General features: G+C 36.0%; 1 protein-coding gene across 1 annotated transcript in view; it reads right to left on the bottom strand.

The window, feature by feature from the left end:
* Positions 1 to 413: 413 nt before the first annotated feature.
* Positions 414 to 18,529, bottom strand: part of CSMD3 (CUB and Sushi multiple domains 3) — a 700,075-nt gene continuing 681,959 nt past the window's right edge. The window contains exons 67-70 of the mRNA XM_070942050.1: positions 12,335 to 12,447; positions 10,320 to 10,407; positions 6,368 to 6,503; positions 414 to 573 (exon numbers count right to left, since the gene is read on the bottom strand). Of these exons, the coding sequence (XP_070798151.1) occupies positions 414 to 573; positions 6,368 to 6,503; positions 10,320 to 10,407; positions 12,335 to 12,447 (497 nt within the window). The remainder of the gene's footprint in view (positions 574 to 6,367; positions 6,504 to 10,319; positions 10,408 to 12,334; positions 12,448 to 18,529) is intronic.

Genomic DNA, 18,529 nt, shown 5'->3' with positions numbered 1-18,529 from the left:
ATTCCTATCACATATAATTTGTTCTTTGAAATCCAGTCCCTCTAGCAGTTTATAAAGCACAGACGTACTGATAGTGGATGCTCCTCCAATATATGCAAATATGTTATTATTTTATTTTATTATTTTTTTTTAGAATAATCTTCTTTTTTAAAAAAGCAAATAAACTGTGAATAAGCACTCATGGAGTGCAGCAGACGTTCTGTAAAATACTCCACAGTAACCATGAAGTCAATATATATTTATGAAAAAAAGAAACCCACTCTAGTCTCTGTCTCATCCTCAGGAGAAGGTGATCCAGGAAATCCTGAAAAATGTGCTTTTCTTTTTCTTTTTTCTTTTAAAAACCAGTGAACGATAGGTCCACTACGACCACGTTTCAATCTTCAAACCATTGCAGTCAGGTCATCGCAATGTTATACCATTGTGCAAACTGTGTTCAGGTTTGGATCAAATCGCACAGCCTTCCCTTCGACAGATTTTGCGTTGGTGTCATACATGGGGTTTTCAAAAGCAGCTTGTCCATTGTTATTTTCATGTACAGAGCAACCAGTATACTGTGTTTTCGGTGCAGTTCTGTGGCAAATGGCAGAAGAACAGAAGATTAAATCAAATGATTATTACAGTCACAAATCAGCATATAAGAACAGAAAATTACTTGTAGTAAAATGCCTGGGAAGATTCTCAATCATTCCGGTCATGGTTGTCCCAAAGGAGCTTTTTCAAAAGGCAATTGGATTTTTCTTGGGGTTTTTTTCCTCTGGTTGAAAACATTTTGCTTCTCACCCAAGAAGCTTCTTCAGAACTTGGATTAGAAATGAAATGTTTTCAAAGAAAAAAAAACCAAGAAAGTCCAGTTGTGCCTTTTAGAAAAGCACCTTTGGGATAATTGTAGTAAAAGGATTTTATAATTTTGCTTCCAAGGAAATGTGTTTCAAGAAAAGGTGCTTCTTTAGGAGCCTCTAACCATGACTGGAAGATACATTTCAGAAAGACAGACACAAATTAGATCATCTTTCAGTCACCCTGGCCTACAATGCTCTCTTTCTCTCTCTTCCCCAACCCCCCTAGTTTTAATGTGGCACTTTCCCTTTCAGCTGACACAATCCTTGCAAGTCAGGCTATTGAGGTATATTTAGATATGTGCCTTGCTCCTTTTTGGGCACTTGAGGCTGTGGCAAACATAGCCTCTGTGATCAATGATTTTTTGCAGCCAACCATTTTTTGACAGCAGAATTGGGGCTCATTCACCATGCCAGACAATCAACCCTCCACGTTTTCCTAACAACTTCATCAGACCTAGCAGCAGGTCCCCAAACTACAGGGTTTGGGGAAATGATCAAAGTTATGTATTAGTGCATGCATGTATAAAGAAGACACCACTTAGTCACCACTGCAGATATAGGTAAGCCTATCCATCAGACCTAGCAGAGAATACACAAGAGTCTGATTCAGAAGGTTGGAAAGGTGCACTTTTTGATAAGTGCCCATCAGCCTTCTGGAAGACAGGTGGACATGTGTCAAAAGTACATCCCAATATAGGGATTAGTTGTCACAGGAGAACATCTTCTGCCCACTAAAGATCAATGTCTTGCTTCCCTCTGCTTAACCTACCAAGAGAAGTGTTGTAAAGAGAATGTTTTGTTGTCTTCTGCATCTCTTATCATGGGTGGCAAGAAAATGGGAAGAGAAAAGTAGGGGATAATGGCGCTTTTAGTGCCAATTTTGTATTCCTACAATTGCTCCATGGGCTTGGAGAATTGATTGCAGATGATCTGGCACCTAAAGAGGCATTTTTCTAGCCTGCCTCACCCCACTCCTTTTGCAGACAGAATCTCTCATCTGCCACAGGCAGGCAGCAAATTTGTTATGCTAGCGTACTATCTTGCTAGCTTTCACAAAGGAGAACAACACTAGAGAACATTGTGCAGAAGAGACTAAACATAGACTTAAATCAATTTGTGAATTAAATTATTTAATGTGACACAAAATGTTAAAGATGTATATAAATAATGAATCTTTATTTTTTGGATGAAAAGGATGTCTCTCTCTCTCAAAAATCCTGCATTCAGATTATAAAAGTTTCTATGGATAAGAATCAACAGCAACGGTCCAATTCTGATATATCGGAAACCAATTAATAAGGCAATGTTTGCTGAAAATTGTGCTTACTTCTTGCCCAAGCCTAGAAAGATGTAATAGTTATGCGCAGGCATCGGCTGCAGCAAAGTACTTCTCTGCGCTTGCCCATATGATACATCTCAGTAAAGCTTCCCAGGCTCAACCAAAGTTTCTACTTGATCCAAGATCTGATATGACTAAGCTGAAGGAAAGTCAAACACAGCTAAACTAAGCTTCAGGAGATTCTCTTTTATATTCTCTGTAAGCTATCACATGCAGACTAGATGACAGTACAGAATGTGTAGTAACAATCCTGCTACTGCCTAGCACAGTCATATGGATTAGAGGAAGGATTCTTAGCAAATGTATTGATCAAAGCCGTACCTGAGATACTGGACTTCAGGAGATTTTTTATTATTATTTATTAATCAAATTTGTATGGCTGTCCATATCATGGAAAGTGAGTCTGGGCAGCGTACAACAATAAAAATTGTTCCATTTCTCTAGAGCCTTAAATGATTGCATTTGATGATGTTAGAAAGAGCTTGTTAGATAATTCTGGGAGTGTTAGAAATGTGTAGATCTCAGATGGAAAGCACAGAATAACTTTGGATTTTATTTGATTGTGCTGCAGTGCCAAAAGAATATTATAGCAATAGCGCCTAGCAATAGCACTTGGACTTTGCAGCACTTTCTGAGGGGGTTTACAATGTCAGCATATTGTCCCCAATAATCTGGGTCCTCGTTTACTGACCTTGGGAAGGATGGAGAGTCAACTTTGAGCTGGTTGGGATCAAACTCCTGGCAGTGGGCAAAGTTAGCCTGCAGTACTGCATTCTAGAGTGTCATAGAATGGAGGCCTTTGAACTATGATGCTGGAGAAGACTCCTGCGAGTCCCTTGAACTGCAAGGTGATCAAACCTGTCAGTCCTACAGGAGATTAACCCTGACTGCTCTTTAGAAGGCCAGATCCTGAAGATGAAACTGAAATAATTTGGCCACTTAATGAGAAGGAAGGACTCACTGGAGAAGAACCTAATGCTGAGAAAGACTGAGGGTAAAAGAAGAAGGTGATGGCAGAGAACGAGGTGGCTGGATGGAGTTACTGAAGCAGTAGGGGTGAGCTTAAATGGACTCCAGAGGATGGTACAGGACAGGAAGGCCTGGAGGAATGATATCCAAGGGGTCACGATGGGTTGGACACGTCTTCGCAACTAACAACAACTGCATTCTAACCACTAAGCCACCATGGCTTCATTATTTGATATTCTACAATAGATGCACACATTTTCATGTGGAAGCTTACATTTATAAACATTAGCCTACCTCATTACTCATATCTGATAGGACTAAAATGTTCACAAAAAAACCCAAGATTTTATATGAACTGGAAAAAGATTGATCAAAGGATCATGACATTGGTTTAGGTATTTTATGCACAACTATCTCCCAGGTGAGAACAGTAGGATAAATCTTGGACAAAAGTCTGTAGTGACAGCATAAACTGATAGGAGCTGAATTGCCAATGATGGCTATGCAACAGCTGTCTGTAATAAAACTATTCATGGCACTTATGGCTGATGTAAGATAAATGATGCAAGGAATACAATTCACAATACTGTACATGTCAAAAACGAAATATAGGCAATATGTGAAGTACACAGCAAAGCCATTATTACTGCAGTGTTCCAAGGCATCAGGACATTTGAATATCTTGCTTCTCTCTAAAGGGCAGTAATTTACAATAGTTCCAAAAAAAAAAAAAAAAAAAAAACCCTGAAAGTAAAGGTATAATGTGAAACAATGACTTTATCTACAAAGCATCTCTGACAGTTGTGAAAGGAAGTTAATGTAGATGGAAGACTTTTCATAAGTGATTTTAATTTATTATGAAGAAAGTAATAAGATGTACAAGGGGTAAATATTTCAGCTGCATCATAATAGTACAGACTGGTCAACACCATTTAGATGTTCTATATACTTTTCAAATGTATTCCCATTAATAGAGAACACATTTAGAGTGGACTTTTGTCATCAAGCAGAGTGTTTTCTAGCTGGTTCCTGCAAACCATGTTTTTAAACAATTAAATAAAACTTAAAACTTAACAGTCATAGCAGAGTAAGTGTGTTAGGAAACATTAATTAGAGAACAGTCTAATTCAGAAAGGGAAAACAATATTTCTACTTCCCAACCAACCATGACAACATGACAAATATCAATGCTAAAGCATTGTAGAGATCCGAGAAGACATTGGCTTCCATTGCCAATCAAAGATATGGCCTCAGTTGGCATTGGAAAGATGCCCAATGTTCCTTGTCCTGCTTCTGTGTTCTGTAGAGCAGATTTATTTCAGAACCATTTTATATTGAGCTCTTTGGGAAAAGAAACAATCAGAATGGAAGGCACAACTATGGGGAAGAGCAATGGCAGTTCAGGGGTCATGCTGAAGAGAAAAGTGGTAATGGTGATGTCTACAGCTAAACCAACTATTAACATCCTTTTGCATTAACAGAGGGATTCAATCAGGATCAAGTGAGGTACTAATACCACTCTGTAAAGCTTTAGTAAGACCACACCTAGAATACTGCATCCAGTTTTGATCACCACACTCTATGTTGGTTAAACTCTAGAAAGTGTGCAGAGAAGAGCAACAAAGATGATTAGGGGATTGGATGCTAAAACATACAAAAAATTGTTACAGGTACTCGGCATGGCTAGTCTAGTGAAGAGAAGGACCAGGGGAGGCATGATAGCAGTCTTCCAATATTTGAGGGGCTGCCACAGAGAGGAAGGGGTCAAGCTATTTCCAAAAGCACCCAAAGGCCAGACAAGGAATAATGGATGGAAACTGATCAAGGAGAGATTCAACCTAGAAATAAGGAGAAATTTTCTGACAGTGAGAACAATCAAAGAATGGAACAGCTTGCCTTCAGAAGTTGTGGGAGCTTCATCACTGGTTTCAAGAAGAGATTGTCATTTGTCAGAAATGGTGTAGAGTCTCCTACTTGGCAGAGGGGTTGGACTAGATGACCTACAAGGTACCTTCCAACTCTATTAATCTTTTAAATGGTACAGAGGCTTTCTAGGAGCCTGGGAAGGACGAAAACATCCTTCCCCACCCCACCCCCGCCAGAGGCCCGAAACGGCCCATTTCCTTACTTCTGGTGGGCTTGGAAGGCTGAAAATCAGCTGGCCGGCGCGCGCATGCATGCTGGAGCTGAGCTAGGGCAATGCTCATGTGCCCACAGATATGGCTCTGTGTGCCACCTTTGGCACATGTGCCATAGGTTTGCCATCATGGACCTAGGCACTTTCACCCTTGAGAACAGAGAAAGAACTAATTTTGATCTGAAATTCTATTCTATGCTTCCTGGGAATAGTTTTTGTGGCTTTTCATAGGTCCGTTCTCCAAGGACAGCTAATTGGATAATTGGAATTATCAGAAATAGTTGTGATACAATTTAGATAGTACCCATGCCCTAAAGAAATCTGCACTAATATATTCCTCTGATAGCATAACCTGAACAAGATGAGATTGGTATACACACAAAATTTAGGGTTAGGGTTATGACTCAGCCTATTGATGTAGGTTATTGTAATCTAGGATGAGCATTGTTATTTCATGATTGCTGTGCTAATCACAATTTGCTTTTCACTCAGAACAATTTGAAATATAAGATTTTTATTCTCTTACTTTTATGTATATTTTTTATCAGTACTTGAAAAGGAAGCAGTACTGTACATCATAAATATGAAATTCCTGTATTCTGCTGTGTTTCCTATATGCAATGTAAATTTTGATTTAATTATATATTATTTTTAATGCAAATTGGTAGTTTCCCTGAATGCATTTTTAGAAATATAGATAGATTGATAGATTGGATACCTGGATGACCCTCGCAAGATTTCATAATTAGGTCCAAAACAAAAAACAAACAAAAAAACAAAAACAAAAAACCATTCTCCATACAGCCTAGATTCTATAATCAATGACCATAGAAAAATGCCTGAATAATTGTCAAGACAAACAATGTAAATAATGGTAGTGTTGTTGAGTTTGTGGAAAACATGATTACTAAAATATGTAACCTTACGCATGAGGTACAAAGGAATGGGAGAATTTCAGAAGATGAATTTTAATCTCTGATTTGTTCAGATGATACTTTTTTTAATCTCCCTCCCTCCCTCCCTACACACACACATGCATATATATCATACGCATATAAAATAGATGTATATTCCACCCACCTTTGTTTATAAAGGTAAAATCCAAAGCCTGCTAAAATAAGGGCAAAAAAAGGCACGAGAATAGCAATGGCCACAGAACTGCTGTTTGTACCATGTGATTGATTTAATGAATTTGATCCTTTAGACGTATTAAGTCCTGGCAAAACAAAAGAAAACAAAAGATAAAGATAAACATTATTTCTGTTACTACTGTCATGGGAAAATATGTGTTCCAAATATTTATAAATATTTAGACACATGTATATTATACAAATGCACAATTTGTTTATTGTTCTATAATGCACCACTATTTCCAATTATTTTGCAAACTAAACAAAGTGAATCACCCATATATTTGAGATGTGAGTTCCTGCTCTTTCTAGCTGATAATCAAAATGTGATGCAGAGTACTTTCAAAAACAAAAGCAATTTATGAACCAAAATATTTGGTTTCTTTCCACCCAAGTAGGTTTGCAACAGCATTTGGATTACATCAAGTCATATTTATGTCCTGGGTTATTATCTAAATTATGGGGGGGAGTTATGAAGATAATTATTCATCTGCTTCTATTTGGTGAGGTTCCCCATGCCCAATGCCAGATGCAGGAGACTGGCTTCAGTGCTTAATTTGTTCCTGGTTCCACACTTATAAGAGCAGGTTCTTTTGCAATCTATTAAAAGAGTAATTACTCCCAGTTGAACAGCTTCCATAACAAGATACCGTCCTCCTGCAAGAGATGCATCTGTTTGAAATGAACATATATAATTAACATCAGGGTGGTCAGAAAGTCAAACTACTGGCTGTGACTATACAATCAAACCCTGCCTCTTTCTGATATGAAATATGCAATTTGGTTGTATAATCATCCTCTATACTGACTATCCCAGCCAAGTACCAGAATGATGCCTTGCAGGAAGAAAACAGTCAATTTACTAGCTTGCACAAATTAAACACAACTGGCTAGATAACAAAGTTGTGATTAAGTTGCTTAAGTTGTGATTAAGGCATATTTCTTGCATTTCTTTCTGTAAAAATCTTTCCTCTACCTTAGGGCTGTCAAACTCCCATCCCTTGGACCGGATGTGTCACGCACTGGCCACGCCCAGTTTAGCAAAGTCTCAATATATCACGTGACACCACGGTGATGACGTGAGTTTGACATGCCTGTTCTACCTTGTTTCAAGTAAAAGATCCTTCAAAAGTGTGAATAATTCCACATGCTTTCTCTTCCTACAAGGGCAATTAAATGAAGCCCAATCAGTTCATGCATTCTTTGTCTCTTCAAACTTCCTCACAATTTTACAACTTCACAGTTCCATTTCTGTCCCCTACATTTGTTTATTCATTTACGTACATGGTTTATGCTATCTGATTCCATCTGATGGAATGATGACTAACATTTAATAATATCATAAAAAGAACCCTTCCAAAAATGAATATACGCATCCAGAGGGAAAAAAAAAATCCACACAACCTTACAAGGAACAAAGGAGGAAAAAGACATGGGTCATACATCCACCAGGTTCTTCTGAAGTCAAAAAAATGCCTTCCTCCTGGGCTAAATGGAAATGCTAGGTCTTAACAGCTTTCACAAAACTCAGAAGGGAATAAGGAAAGAATTTCAAAGCATAGGAATGCCATCTAAAAATATTCTTTTCCTTGCTCTCGTCAGACAACATTCTCATACAGATGAGTTTCTCGATCAAATAAGGAAACTGCTTAAATGGGGAGACAAATATTGGTGAATATGATCCCCAGCCATATAAAGTTTTAATGGTCACAACCAACAACTTTAATTGCATGTAGTAATCAATTGGCAACCAATGCTGTTCCCAAAGCAATAGAGTCACCCAAGTATGCATCCATCACTGTCCAGTCTGCATTTTGTACCACTTGTACTGCCAAATGCTTGTTAAGAGTGTCCCCATGTGTTACGCAGGTTGGTCAAATTGGCGGCCCATGGGCCAGATGCGTCACACACAGGCCATGTCCACCCCGGCTCCGAAAAGGCAAAAAATGTGATATATCACAATAAGTGATGCGATCGAGTATGACACCCATTGTATTATAGTAATCCAAATGGAAAGTGACTAGAGCAAGGGTATCTTTTGAGTAGGGCTGCCCAATCCAAATCACTACAGTTAGCAGACAAGTGTACGTAGGACTTTCCAATCCAGGAACCATTGCAACTAGAAAACAAGTTGTAACTGTACATAGGGCTCCTGACCACACATATTATCTGCTCCCAGAGCAGAAACTTTGAATCTAAAACAATGCCTAAATTGCAGATCTTCTCTGAACAGGAGAATTCCATGGTGAAGTCAGTTATGGACCAAACAAGGCAAACACAGGCGAAAACCTAGGCAAAAATAAACAATATAGATGCAGATTGTGTTTGCTTTTTAAATCTGTTATAAAGTGGGCTGGGTAATACTTAAAAATGCTCACGCAAAAAGGGAGGGAAGATTACTGCCAAGATAACAAATTCTTCTTGGAAGACCATTCAGTTTGTGCTAAATGGGATTCTAGTGCCTGAGGAATAAGTACACTTAGCAATAGAAGTGTTCAATTAAGAAGGGAAAAAAAGTGCCACTATACAGAAATTGACTCTAATAATTACAGCTTAATATTTTCTTTTACCCATTTCTCCTGTTTTTTATATGCTTATGGATGCAGGCAATTATATTTTATTAGTACTTAGGAATTTGGAAGAAAAGGTAAGCAGACACGCATGTAGAGCAAAGCGCATCACATAAATTTCAAAATTGCTCCCAGAGTTCTCCTTTAAAAGGCTAATAAAAAAACATTATGTTTGGATAAGCGAAAGCATACACCTAGACTTTACCATTTATGTTTGTAGGTGCTGAATCAGATACAGTAATTTGGGCTGCCACTATATCATATTAAAACAGTTTTCTTTTTTTGTCTTTAGAGGGGAAAATGGCAAATAATTTCACCTGTTTATACCCATTTAGCATCCATCCATCATCTATCTATCTATCTATCTCACAGAAATGGTCTTTCCCTCGAGCACAAACTTTCTACAAGCATTTGAAAGGGAGTAGATGTCTGCTGTAATGAAATTTTGAATAGCAAATTTGTAATTAAGCAACTTAAGTACAGAAATAAGTATAATATTTCAACAAAATTACACAATGAACAATAGAAATTGCCGGGAGGGAAGAATCTAAGAAAATTTCCATTGTACATAACCAAGATGAAATAAAATACCGTACCTTACTGAATTATACATTTAACTAATATTTGAGACTATTCATAGTTTTATAGTCTCCGTGTATCTAAATGCCAAATGCTGGAAATGCATTCTCATCAGCAGAACTTTGGTTAAATACAGATAACTGACCATCATCTAATCTAACTAGGCTGCCCATCAAGGGAGTCTGTAGTATTGGCTAGGAGGCAAGTAACAAAATGTGCATCTTAACATCACTATATAAACTCAATTGCTTTAGGCACATACTAACCAACTTGGTATTATGACATCACAATGCACATTTCTCTATTTTGATGAAATCTTGAATTGGTTGGGATATCCCAGATCATGTACTTTCTAATGTACCTTTGGTGAAAAACACCATCCTGTTTTCAAAATATTTTGGAGTCTAAACTTAAAATTAGTTTAGTACAGTTTGGCTACGGGAAAAAGTGTCATATGTAGATACTTTCAGTTTCCAGTCTAGGACTGGAATTAGCTTTTCTTGAAATAGTATCTGTGAATCTATCAAAAAAGTCATTCATAATTCAAATGGAATCAGTTACTGAGGCAAAGGATGTAGCGTTACTCTTCTCAATTTCTAAACATCTCCAAGTAAAAAAAATACACATGTATAGAATGCCTTCCAGAATTTTATCAGAAGCAGTAAGTGTAGGAAGATTCCATCAGCCCATCTTTGTTGATTTCAAATGACTGCAAAATGTTTGACTGTGTCTAAATTAAAAGCATCAGCTTACCTAATCTTTGAAGTCCAAACTGACCATAATCTTTACCCTGAATAAATCCTTGAAAAACGTAAGTTGCACCATCAGGTTCTGCAGAAACCTATGTAGAATAATAAAAAGAAAGATGTTTCAAGTAGCAACTTGAAAAGCTTATTAGATTTTTTTCAATCTGGAAAAAAATCACTTTCGCCATTTAGTTACTTATATATTTTCTTATTGTTAGTGATATTAGATTTCTTTGATCTGGAAATGCTCAGTTGATTATATGTCATCAAGTCATTGTCAACTCCTAACTATCACACTGATAGATTTTCTCCATGATGATTTGGAAGTAGTTGCATTTACTTATTTTATTTTAAAAGATACTCAAAAAAATTAAAAACAGTATAAAAAAAGCAAAAAGGAAAAACGGGGAAATAATACACAAAGATCTAGAATAGACATATTAAAAATACTTGAAGAATATGGAAAAGAAAGAAAAAAAGGGGAAAAAATCCACTATTCTTATTGGTAGTTGAGCCAACGGATTTTTAAAATCTTTGCTTGTTGTCTTCTTTATCTGGCCTTAAGTGTCTTATAATTTTATTAGTATCTAAAACCATGTATAAAGCAATTAGAGAAAAAAAATCATTTGTCTGTTTTTATGTTTCACAAAATAGCTAACTTCAACATCTAATGAATAGTCTTATGTTTCTGTAGTAGCAAAGATTATTTTTAGTTGACTTTGATTCATGACAGCTTTAAAGACAATAGGGATATGATTGTCATTAGTATTTACTTCCTCTGAGATATTCCTTGGTGTTTCTTTTCTAAATACTACCCAATTTTTATTTGGAACAGTCAATTCAGATAGGTATTGCCACCTAGACTTTTAAAAATGTTTTAAGATTCCTCTTTGGTCTTGAGCATAAATAAAATCTAGCTTTGATTTGATTTAAGATGCCCCCCCCAATTAGAAATATATTGTTCTAGCATTATTCTTCTGTATTGTTTCACCCTTTTGGAAGGCCTTATACCCTCCACTCTTGCAGTCTTTAGAAAACCTGCAAAGATGAGAATCTGTGTCCCCAGGCATTTGCCATTGAAATTCAGTGCTTAGTTTAGCCTTTTTTTTTTAATCAATGTTTTAAATTTATTAGATTCTTTCTTATTTTGAGAGCTTTTAAAAGTTTTAAAAGTATTAACAGTTTTAACTGAAATCAAACCAATAAATATATTTTGAATTAGGTTACCGATAGAAAATTTATCACATCACACTTTAATTTGTCTTTGCAATATTGCTGCTTTAATCTATTAATTTGTATTGTTATAAATAACACTGCATGTTGATCTTTTGTCAATTATAAAGCTTACAGGAATGTAGGGTTTCTACATGATCACGTAAAAATGTAATCTATTTGCACTACTAACTACTACAATGTTAGCATTACAATCAACCTAGAAAGTAATAGTACTGTATACTTTGCAATAGAAACAAAGCACACTTATCAGGGTCTCTATTTTGCAAAGTACTAATCACTGATACAGTACTGCACTGACTGATGTGGACATAGATGCTTGAAAGAAAATCAGGCTATTATTCCCATTTTCAAATTGTAATGTTGTGTTACATCTTTCCTTATTAATCAATGTTACACTGCATCCTGGTAAGTATAAACCAGGTGTACCAGGTATAAATGCAACTTAGTGTACCCGTTCTATGTGTATCCATTCTATGAATATGTAAGGACGTGGTTTTCTAATACAAATTTATAGGCAAGAAAGTAGTCATCCATAATGTATATATTGCCTGCATACTAGTCTACCTTTGAATCCAATCAATGGCATTTCCCATGACCTTTAAGAATGCCACTAACCTATAATACCAACATTTGTTCTTGTCTTGTCAGCAAGTGCCTGTGCAAGCCTATTTTTCAACATTCCTAATTAAACTTTCATTTTTTTAAAAAAATGACTTCTTTCTGGTCTCATGCACAAGTCATCATTTTTTATTAAGACACATTGGATTTTGCCAGAAGTATACTCACAAAGCCATCCATTGCCCATTTGTCGTCTTTCAGTTTGTTCACAGAAGTATGGTATGGTGCTTTAATGAGATATATATGGAGCATTAAACGGGCTTCTTGACTTTTATACAACCCTGTAAAACATAAAACATAGTTGATCTGAGCCAGTAAACAAAACCAAAATCATCTTCTTTAGACCATCTTTGCAATTGGGAGGCACAAGGATCAAAGATTTATATCTTTATATTTATATCTTATGTATGTATATCTATTTAGGTAACTAAAAAATAAAGCATATCTATTTATTTAATTGCATGTTGTGAATCAACAGTTTAGCAAGTGGTCGGTTCCAGAGTTATTTCAGTAAGCATAACAACTACAAGAGTCAATTTAAGATGGTGATTAATGCATCAGGCAAAATCCAGGAGGCCTGATACCTTGGGCACAAAGCCAGTTTGATAACCTTGATCCATCACTTTCTCTAGGAAAGGAGGCACTGGCAAACCACTTCTGAAAAACATTGCTAAGAAAACAGCAGGGATTTGCCCAGGCAATCCCTGAGAATTGGACATGATTGAACAGAATTATATATCTATATGCCTGTGCGCGCACACACACAAACACACACACAAACACACACACACTGTCCACACCCAAACTAAATTTGCTACAAATTCAGTGTCAAAAATCATTCTGATAATTTTTCTTCTAAGCAGTTATTACTAATTTGCCTGTAGCTTAGCTTATATTTGCTTTTATTCAAAAGAAGGAAGGCAGGGAGGAAGGGAGGAAAATAAAGGGTCTATGGAAATAAAAACAGAAACTTTTGTTTATGTACATTATAATAATAATGGTGGAAAAAGGCATTATGATGCTGTGTTAAACCTGAATTAAACTAGAATCTGAAAATCTCAGGTACAGGTTCCCACTTATCAATGGAAGCTTACAACTCAAGTCCCCCACATAATATTCATTCATTCATTCATTCATTCATTCATTCATTCATTCATTCATTCATTCATTCATTCATTTTCTTTCTCCCTCTTTCTCTCTCTTTCCCTCCCTCCCTTCCTTCTCTTGAATAAAATCATCCCATAGATCCTTTGTTTTCCTTCCTCCCTCCCTCCCTCCCTCCTTCTCTCCCTCCCTCCCTCCTTCCCTCCCCCTCTCTCAATTTGTAATCTAGGAAAAAATCCAGGATATAAGGAAATAATAAAATAAGATAGTAAAGTAACAAGTAGTTCTGCGCTAAAGATAGGTATGCATTGGTATAGTCATTTACAAAGGGTAATTTCAACATGCTTCAGGAAAACTTAACCTAACTCTAACCCTAACCCAAATGTATACAGAGAAAGAATTTGGAGCCATTAGCAAAAATTCATGTAAAAGCACCCTTGTTCAATGTTCATTGCCAACACATTGATCTCTGTAAAACACTAAAATAGTTTTCTAAATCTACTATAGTAGATTTAGAAAACCAAAAGTAGTAGATTTAGAAGACCAAACAACATTCTCAACCTCCATGTTAAGATGGTGTTTAGACTATAATTTTTTTGCTTTGCAGAGACGAAATCTTGACTAGTATGCTTCAACAGTTCTAAAGGATGGCTACTGTACATTTAGGACATACCTATAAATCAGAGACATACTTTACTTGAAAAAAAGATTAGGTGAATCCCTGATGCTTTCAGCTTGGGGAAAAAACAGGACTAAGATCTATGAAACCTGTGGATTGATAGGGTAGCAAGAACAATTGACTTAATTTCAGTAATAGATGTACCACTGGAAAACCTGAAGGACTAAGTTGGGACCAGATGCTCTTGGAAAAAAAGCTATGTATCTGTTTACTAAGAGTCAACTTTATGACACATAATCAATTAACTTGTTTACATATGATGGTGTGTCTGAAGTAAGGTTTATTTAAGGATGTCTTTGAATCATCATAATATCTAATCTTTTTTTAAACGTTGCTGTTAGTTGTGTTAAAAATGCATTTTCACAAACGTATTTTGGGAAAAACATAGTACAACTTTCAGTAATTATCCACTTAAAATATATGCTTTCTATTTCAACATGTCATCCTAGGAGTATGTATCAATGTCTTCTTTATAAACGGGTAGGATACTCGTTTAGCTAGTGAATTTGAATGGATTCAAACCAACAAAACCCCTGTCCTCAGCTATCCTGGGGATCAATTCAAAGAATGTCTTCAAGTTCAAAGTTTAAGAAACAACTTCTATATCACTGGGGCAACTCTCAGTAGATATTAGATTAGCCACTTGCTTTGTAAGGTATTTAGAATCAGACCTGGTGCAGTGGTTAGAATGTGGTATTGAAGGCTAATTCTGCCCACTACCAGAAGTTCGATTCTGACTGGCTCAAGATTGACTCAGCCTTCCATCCTTCTGAGGTTGGTAAAATGATTGTTGGGGAAAATATCAGACCTTACAGCTACATTGTATGGTACTTCTCAGTATTGTCCATGTCTAAGTTTAACTGGCCAAAAGGAAGAAGATATTCAGCTATAATCAGATGTCTCCTTCCTTTGCCAGTATAATTACTCAGTTCAGGAAAAGATTGGAAGCTGAAGTTAAACTGACAGGTTTTAACAGGATGAATGAATCATTTTCTTCGAAGAATTCCTTGTATTATTCTTTTTGGCAAATTATGATTGAGCACTATTGCAGACACTGTAAGGTTCAACAGCAAATGGACTTGCATAAGGAGCCATCCAACACTCCTTTGAGACATCCTTCTGATTCAGAAATTACATCTCTGGAAAGTTTCCATTTGGAAAGTAGCAGTTTCCAAGAATCCAGATGTCTGCGCATGGGGAAATCCAAATCTTAGCTGTCAAGTATAGCTGTCATAGTTAAAGGACAGCATATAAATTAGCAACAGTTCACAATTTGTTATGAAACAAAAAAACCAAAATCAAAACCAACCAAACAAAAAGTAGCCATGCATAAATTACAATTAGAGCGAGTAGATCAGTCTTGCTGCTCATCGCCTGACAATGAGATGGATAGCATGTAAATTTACTAAATAATAATATTTCTCTGTATGGAGATTCTGTGCAACAATAGATCTCAAGTCATTCTTGAAAGCTATTCTTTAATATTACTGGAGTTCTATTTCTATTAAAATATATAAATGGACATACAAAATAATTTAATTTTTAATATATTAAATTAATATATAATTTAATATATAATTTACTATATATTTCTTTTTTTTAAGATATTTTTTAAGAGGAATTGTTGCATGTGCCTGATCTGAAATCAGAAATTCTAACTCATATTTGATGGTTTTCTCTGTAACGTTCATAGGTTTTCCTCCAATACATACACACACACACACACACACACACACACACACACATCTTTCTGTAAATAGATCTCCTGTGATTAATCATCCTTCCTGAAACAAGACTATATTTAACTGTGTGTAACTTGAGATGCTAGGTGTAATGCATTGTTTACCTGTATTAGTGCTTTTTTCTTAATCAAGATATACCTGTGCTCAAAAAACTCACTGCACCATGCTTGATTTAAAAATGCATCTGCAATGAATTACTTGATTCAAGAAACGTGGTCAGAATGAAAACAATTTGAACATTAGAGAAGATTTCTTATTTTAATATAATCTCAGTTTAATACCATCATATAGTTTTGCAACATTTTTTGCATATTTTTGAGAGATCAAGATTTTTTTGGAGTTTCTGTTGCTACACAGAAGCAAGAAATATAATTGAATTCTTCTTTTCCTTTGTCAAAGTGTCATTTCTGATACATCCTTTATATCTATTCTATCTTGAACACAGCCAAGTTACATGTGTGAAATTCTTCAGTGTTTCACAACTCTGGGTAAATTATCCAGAATTGGGTAAAAGTGGTTTTTTTTCTTTTGAGAATGATACACAACCCATTACTCAGTGCAACAGGGACATTTAAGGTGAAAAGGATTGCCACATACTAAAATATATCTGAAAATCTTCCAAAGTATTCCAGTTAAGACCAAAATTCATTGAAATGATAAAAATATCATTTATTGATATTGTTTTTCTAATACAGTAGATCATTGACTGTTTAAAGTTACAACAGTTGACTGAGTATGATAGCAATACCAATAGCACTTTGACTTATACTCCATTTCACAGTGCTTTACAGACCTCTCTAAGTATTTTACAGAGTCAGTATATATCCCTCAACAATCTGGGTCCTCATTTTACCCAGATGGAAGGCTGAGTCAACCTTGAGCCGGTGAAGATCGAACCCCTGGCAGTCAGCAGAATTAGCTTCCAATGCTGCATTCTAACCACTGCGCCTCTTATGGTTTGAAACTTCTATGATCATGTGGCCAGCATCACTATACGCTGAGGTACACGGAACACTGTTAAGTTCCCACCGAAGTGGTACCTATTTATCTATTCACATTTGCATACTTTCAAACTGCTAGGTGAGCAGGAGCTGGGGCAAGTAATGAGAGCTCACTCCGTCACATGATGCTCGGGTTTCAAACCCAGGCTTTCAACTTTCCAGGCTCGAACCCAGGCTGACAAGCTCAGTGTCTTTTAACCACTGATCCACTGAGATTTGAACTGCCAAATTGCAGGCAGCCAGCAGTCAGAAGAAGTAGCCTGCAGTACTGCACTCTAACCACTGTGCCATTGCGGCTCTTTGATCATCATCATTGACTGTTCAATGGTTCAAGGACTGTTCAAGGTTTCAGTAGTGCTTAAGGAAAAAAAAAAAACTTATGACCAGTTCTTGAAGTTTAATAAAACTTTCTAATAAGCACATTGGGGTAATGAAGGAAAAGTTTTGGGAAGCACTGCAAGACCAAACCCTGAGACTTATTTTCCAGCACTTTTTCTAAGATATTCTGGGACAATTTTTTCTGCTGAGGTAATATCTATGTAGTAATCCAAGACATTGTGATTGGAAATCAAATCCTATATGAATTTATTCAGAATAAAACCTATTCAGTTCAACAGTGCTCATTCCGAGATAAATGTACTGCTTAATAATCACAAATAAAATCATTATTATTATGTAAATTTTTGTCATACCTTTCAAATCTTCATAATGTGGCTTATACTGTATATACAGCAACAAATTGCTGCAATAAATAGAAGTTTTGGTACAACAAAAGCAACCACAGCATTGAAAAAATTTAATTTCCTTGGATTAGCTTTATCCCAGTTTAGTCAGAATGCTGTAAATTAACAGAGTAACAGAGTTGGAAGGGTCCAACTTCAAATCCAACTGCCTCAGTGCTTGATGGTTGTCCAATCTCTTCTTAAAAACCTTCAGTATTAGAGCACCCACAACTTCTGGAGGCAATTCTTTCCACTGATTAATTGTTCTAACTGTCAGGAAATTTCTCCTTAGTTGGTTGATCTTCTTGATTAGTTTCCTTATCCATTGCTCCTTGTCCTGCTCTGGTGGTGCTTTGGAGAACAGGTTGATCCCCTCTTTTTTGTGGCAGCCCCTTAGAAATTGGAACACTGCTATCATGTCACTCCAGTCTTCTTTCCATTAAACTAGACATATGCAATTCCTGCAACCATTCTTTATATGTTTTAGCCTTCAGTCCCCTAATCATCTTTGTTGCTCTTCTCTGCACTCTTTCTAGAGTTTCAGCATCTTTTTTATATCATGGCAACCAAAACTGGATGTAATATTCCAAGTGAATGGAATAGATTGTGAATGTCTGATGAAGACATCTTAATCAGTTATGAATCTTCCATTAATCTAGTTAGTGAAAACCCCATGTATGTCTACTTAAAATATCCTATCCACATATTTATTAATATTCCAAGAATGCTGACACATCATTTTCCTTCATAGAAGACATGCTAGTTCTTTTTCCACAAGGTTTGCTCTTTATAATAATTTTAAATTAATCATGCTTTCTGCCAATTTATTGGGACTAGTTAGAGTGCAAGAATTATACTAATGGATCTAATTCTGGATTCCTTTTAAAGAAATGTTGCTACATTGCCTGCTCTTTAATTCCAAGGTAAGTTACCTAGTTTTGGCAAATTTATATGATTTCTTAGATCTAATATCTTTCCCATTTGAGTTTTAAAAGAAGTAGGAAAAATGTTTAAGTATTCATACCCATTTTCAGTTTGTCAAGAAGATCTTAAATACCTAAAGGTACTTTTATTATAACAACTATAGTAACAGAATCTTGGGAGTCTGAATATTC

Source organism: Pituophis catenifer, unplaced genomic scaffold, assembly GCF_029215685.1.
Source record: "Pituophis catenifer annectens isolate HBS135680 unplaced genomic scaffold, rPitCat1.0.hap2 SCAF_3, whole genome shotgun sequence".
Lineage (NCBI taxonomy): Eukaryota > Metazoa > Chordata > Lepidosauria > Squamata > Colubridae > Pituophis > Pituophis catenifer.
This window is presented reverse-complemented; position numbering and strand designations above follow the sequence as displayed.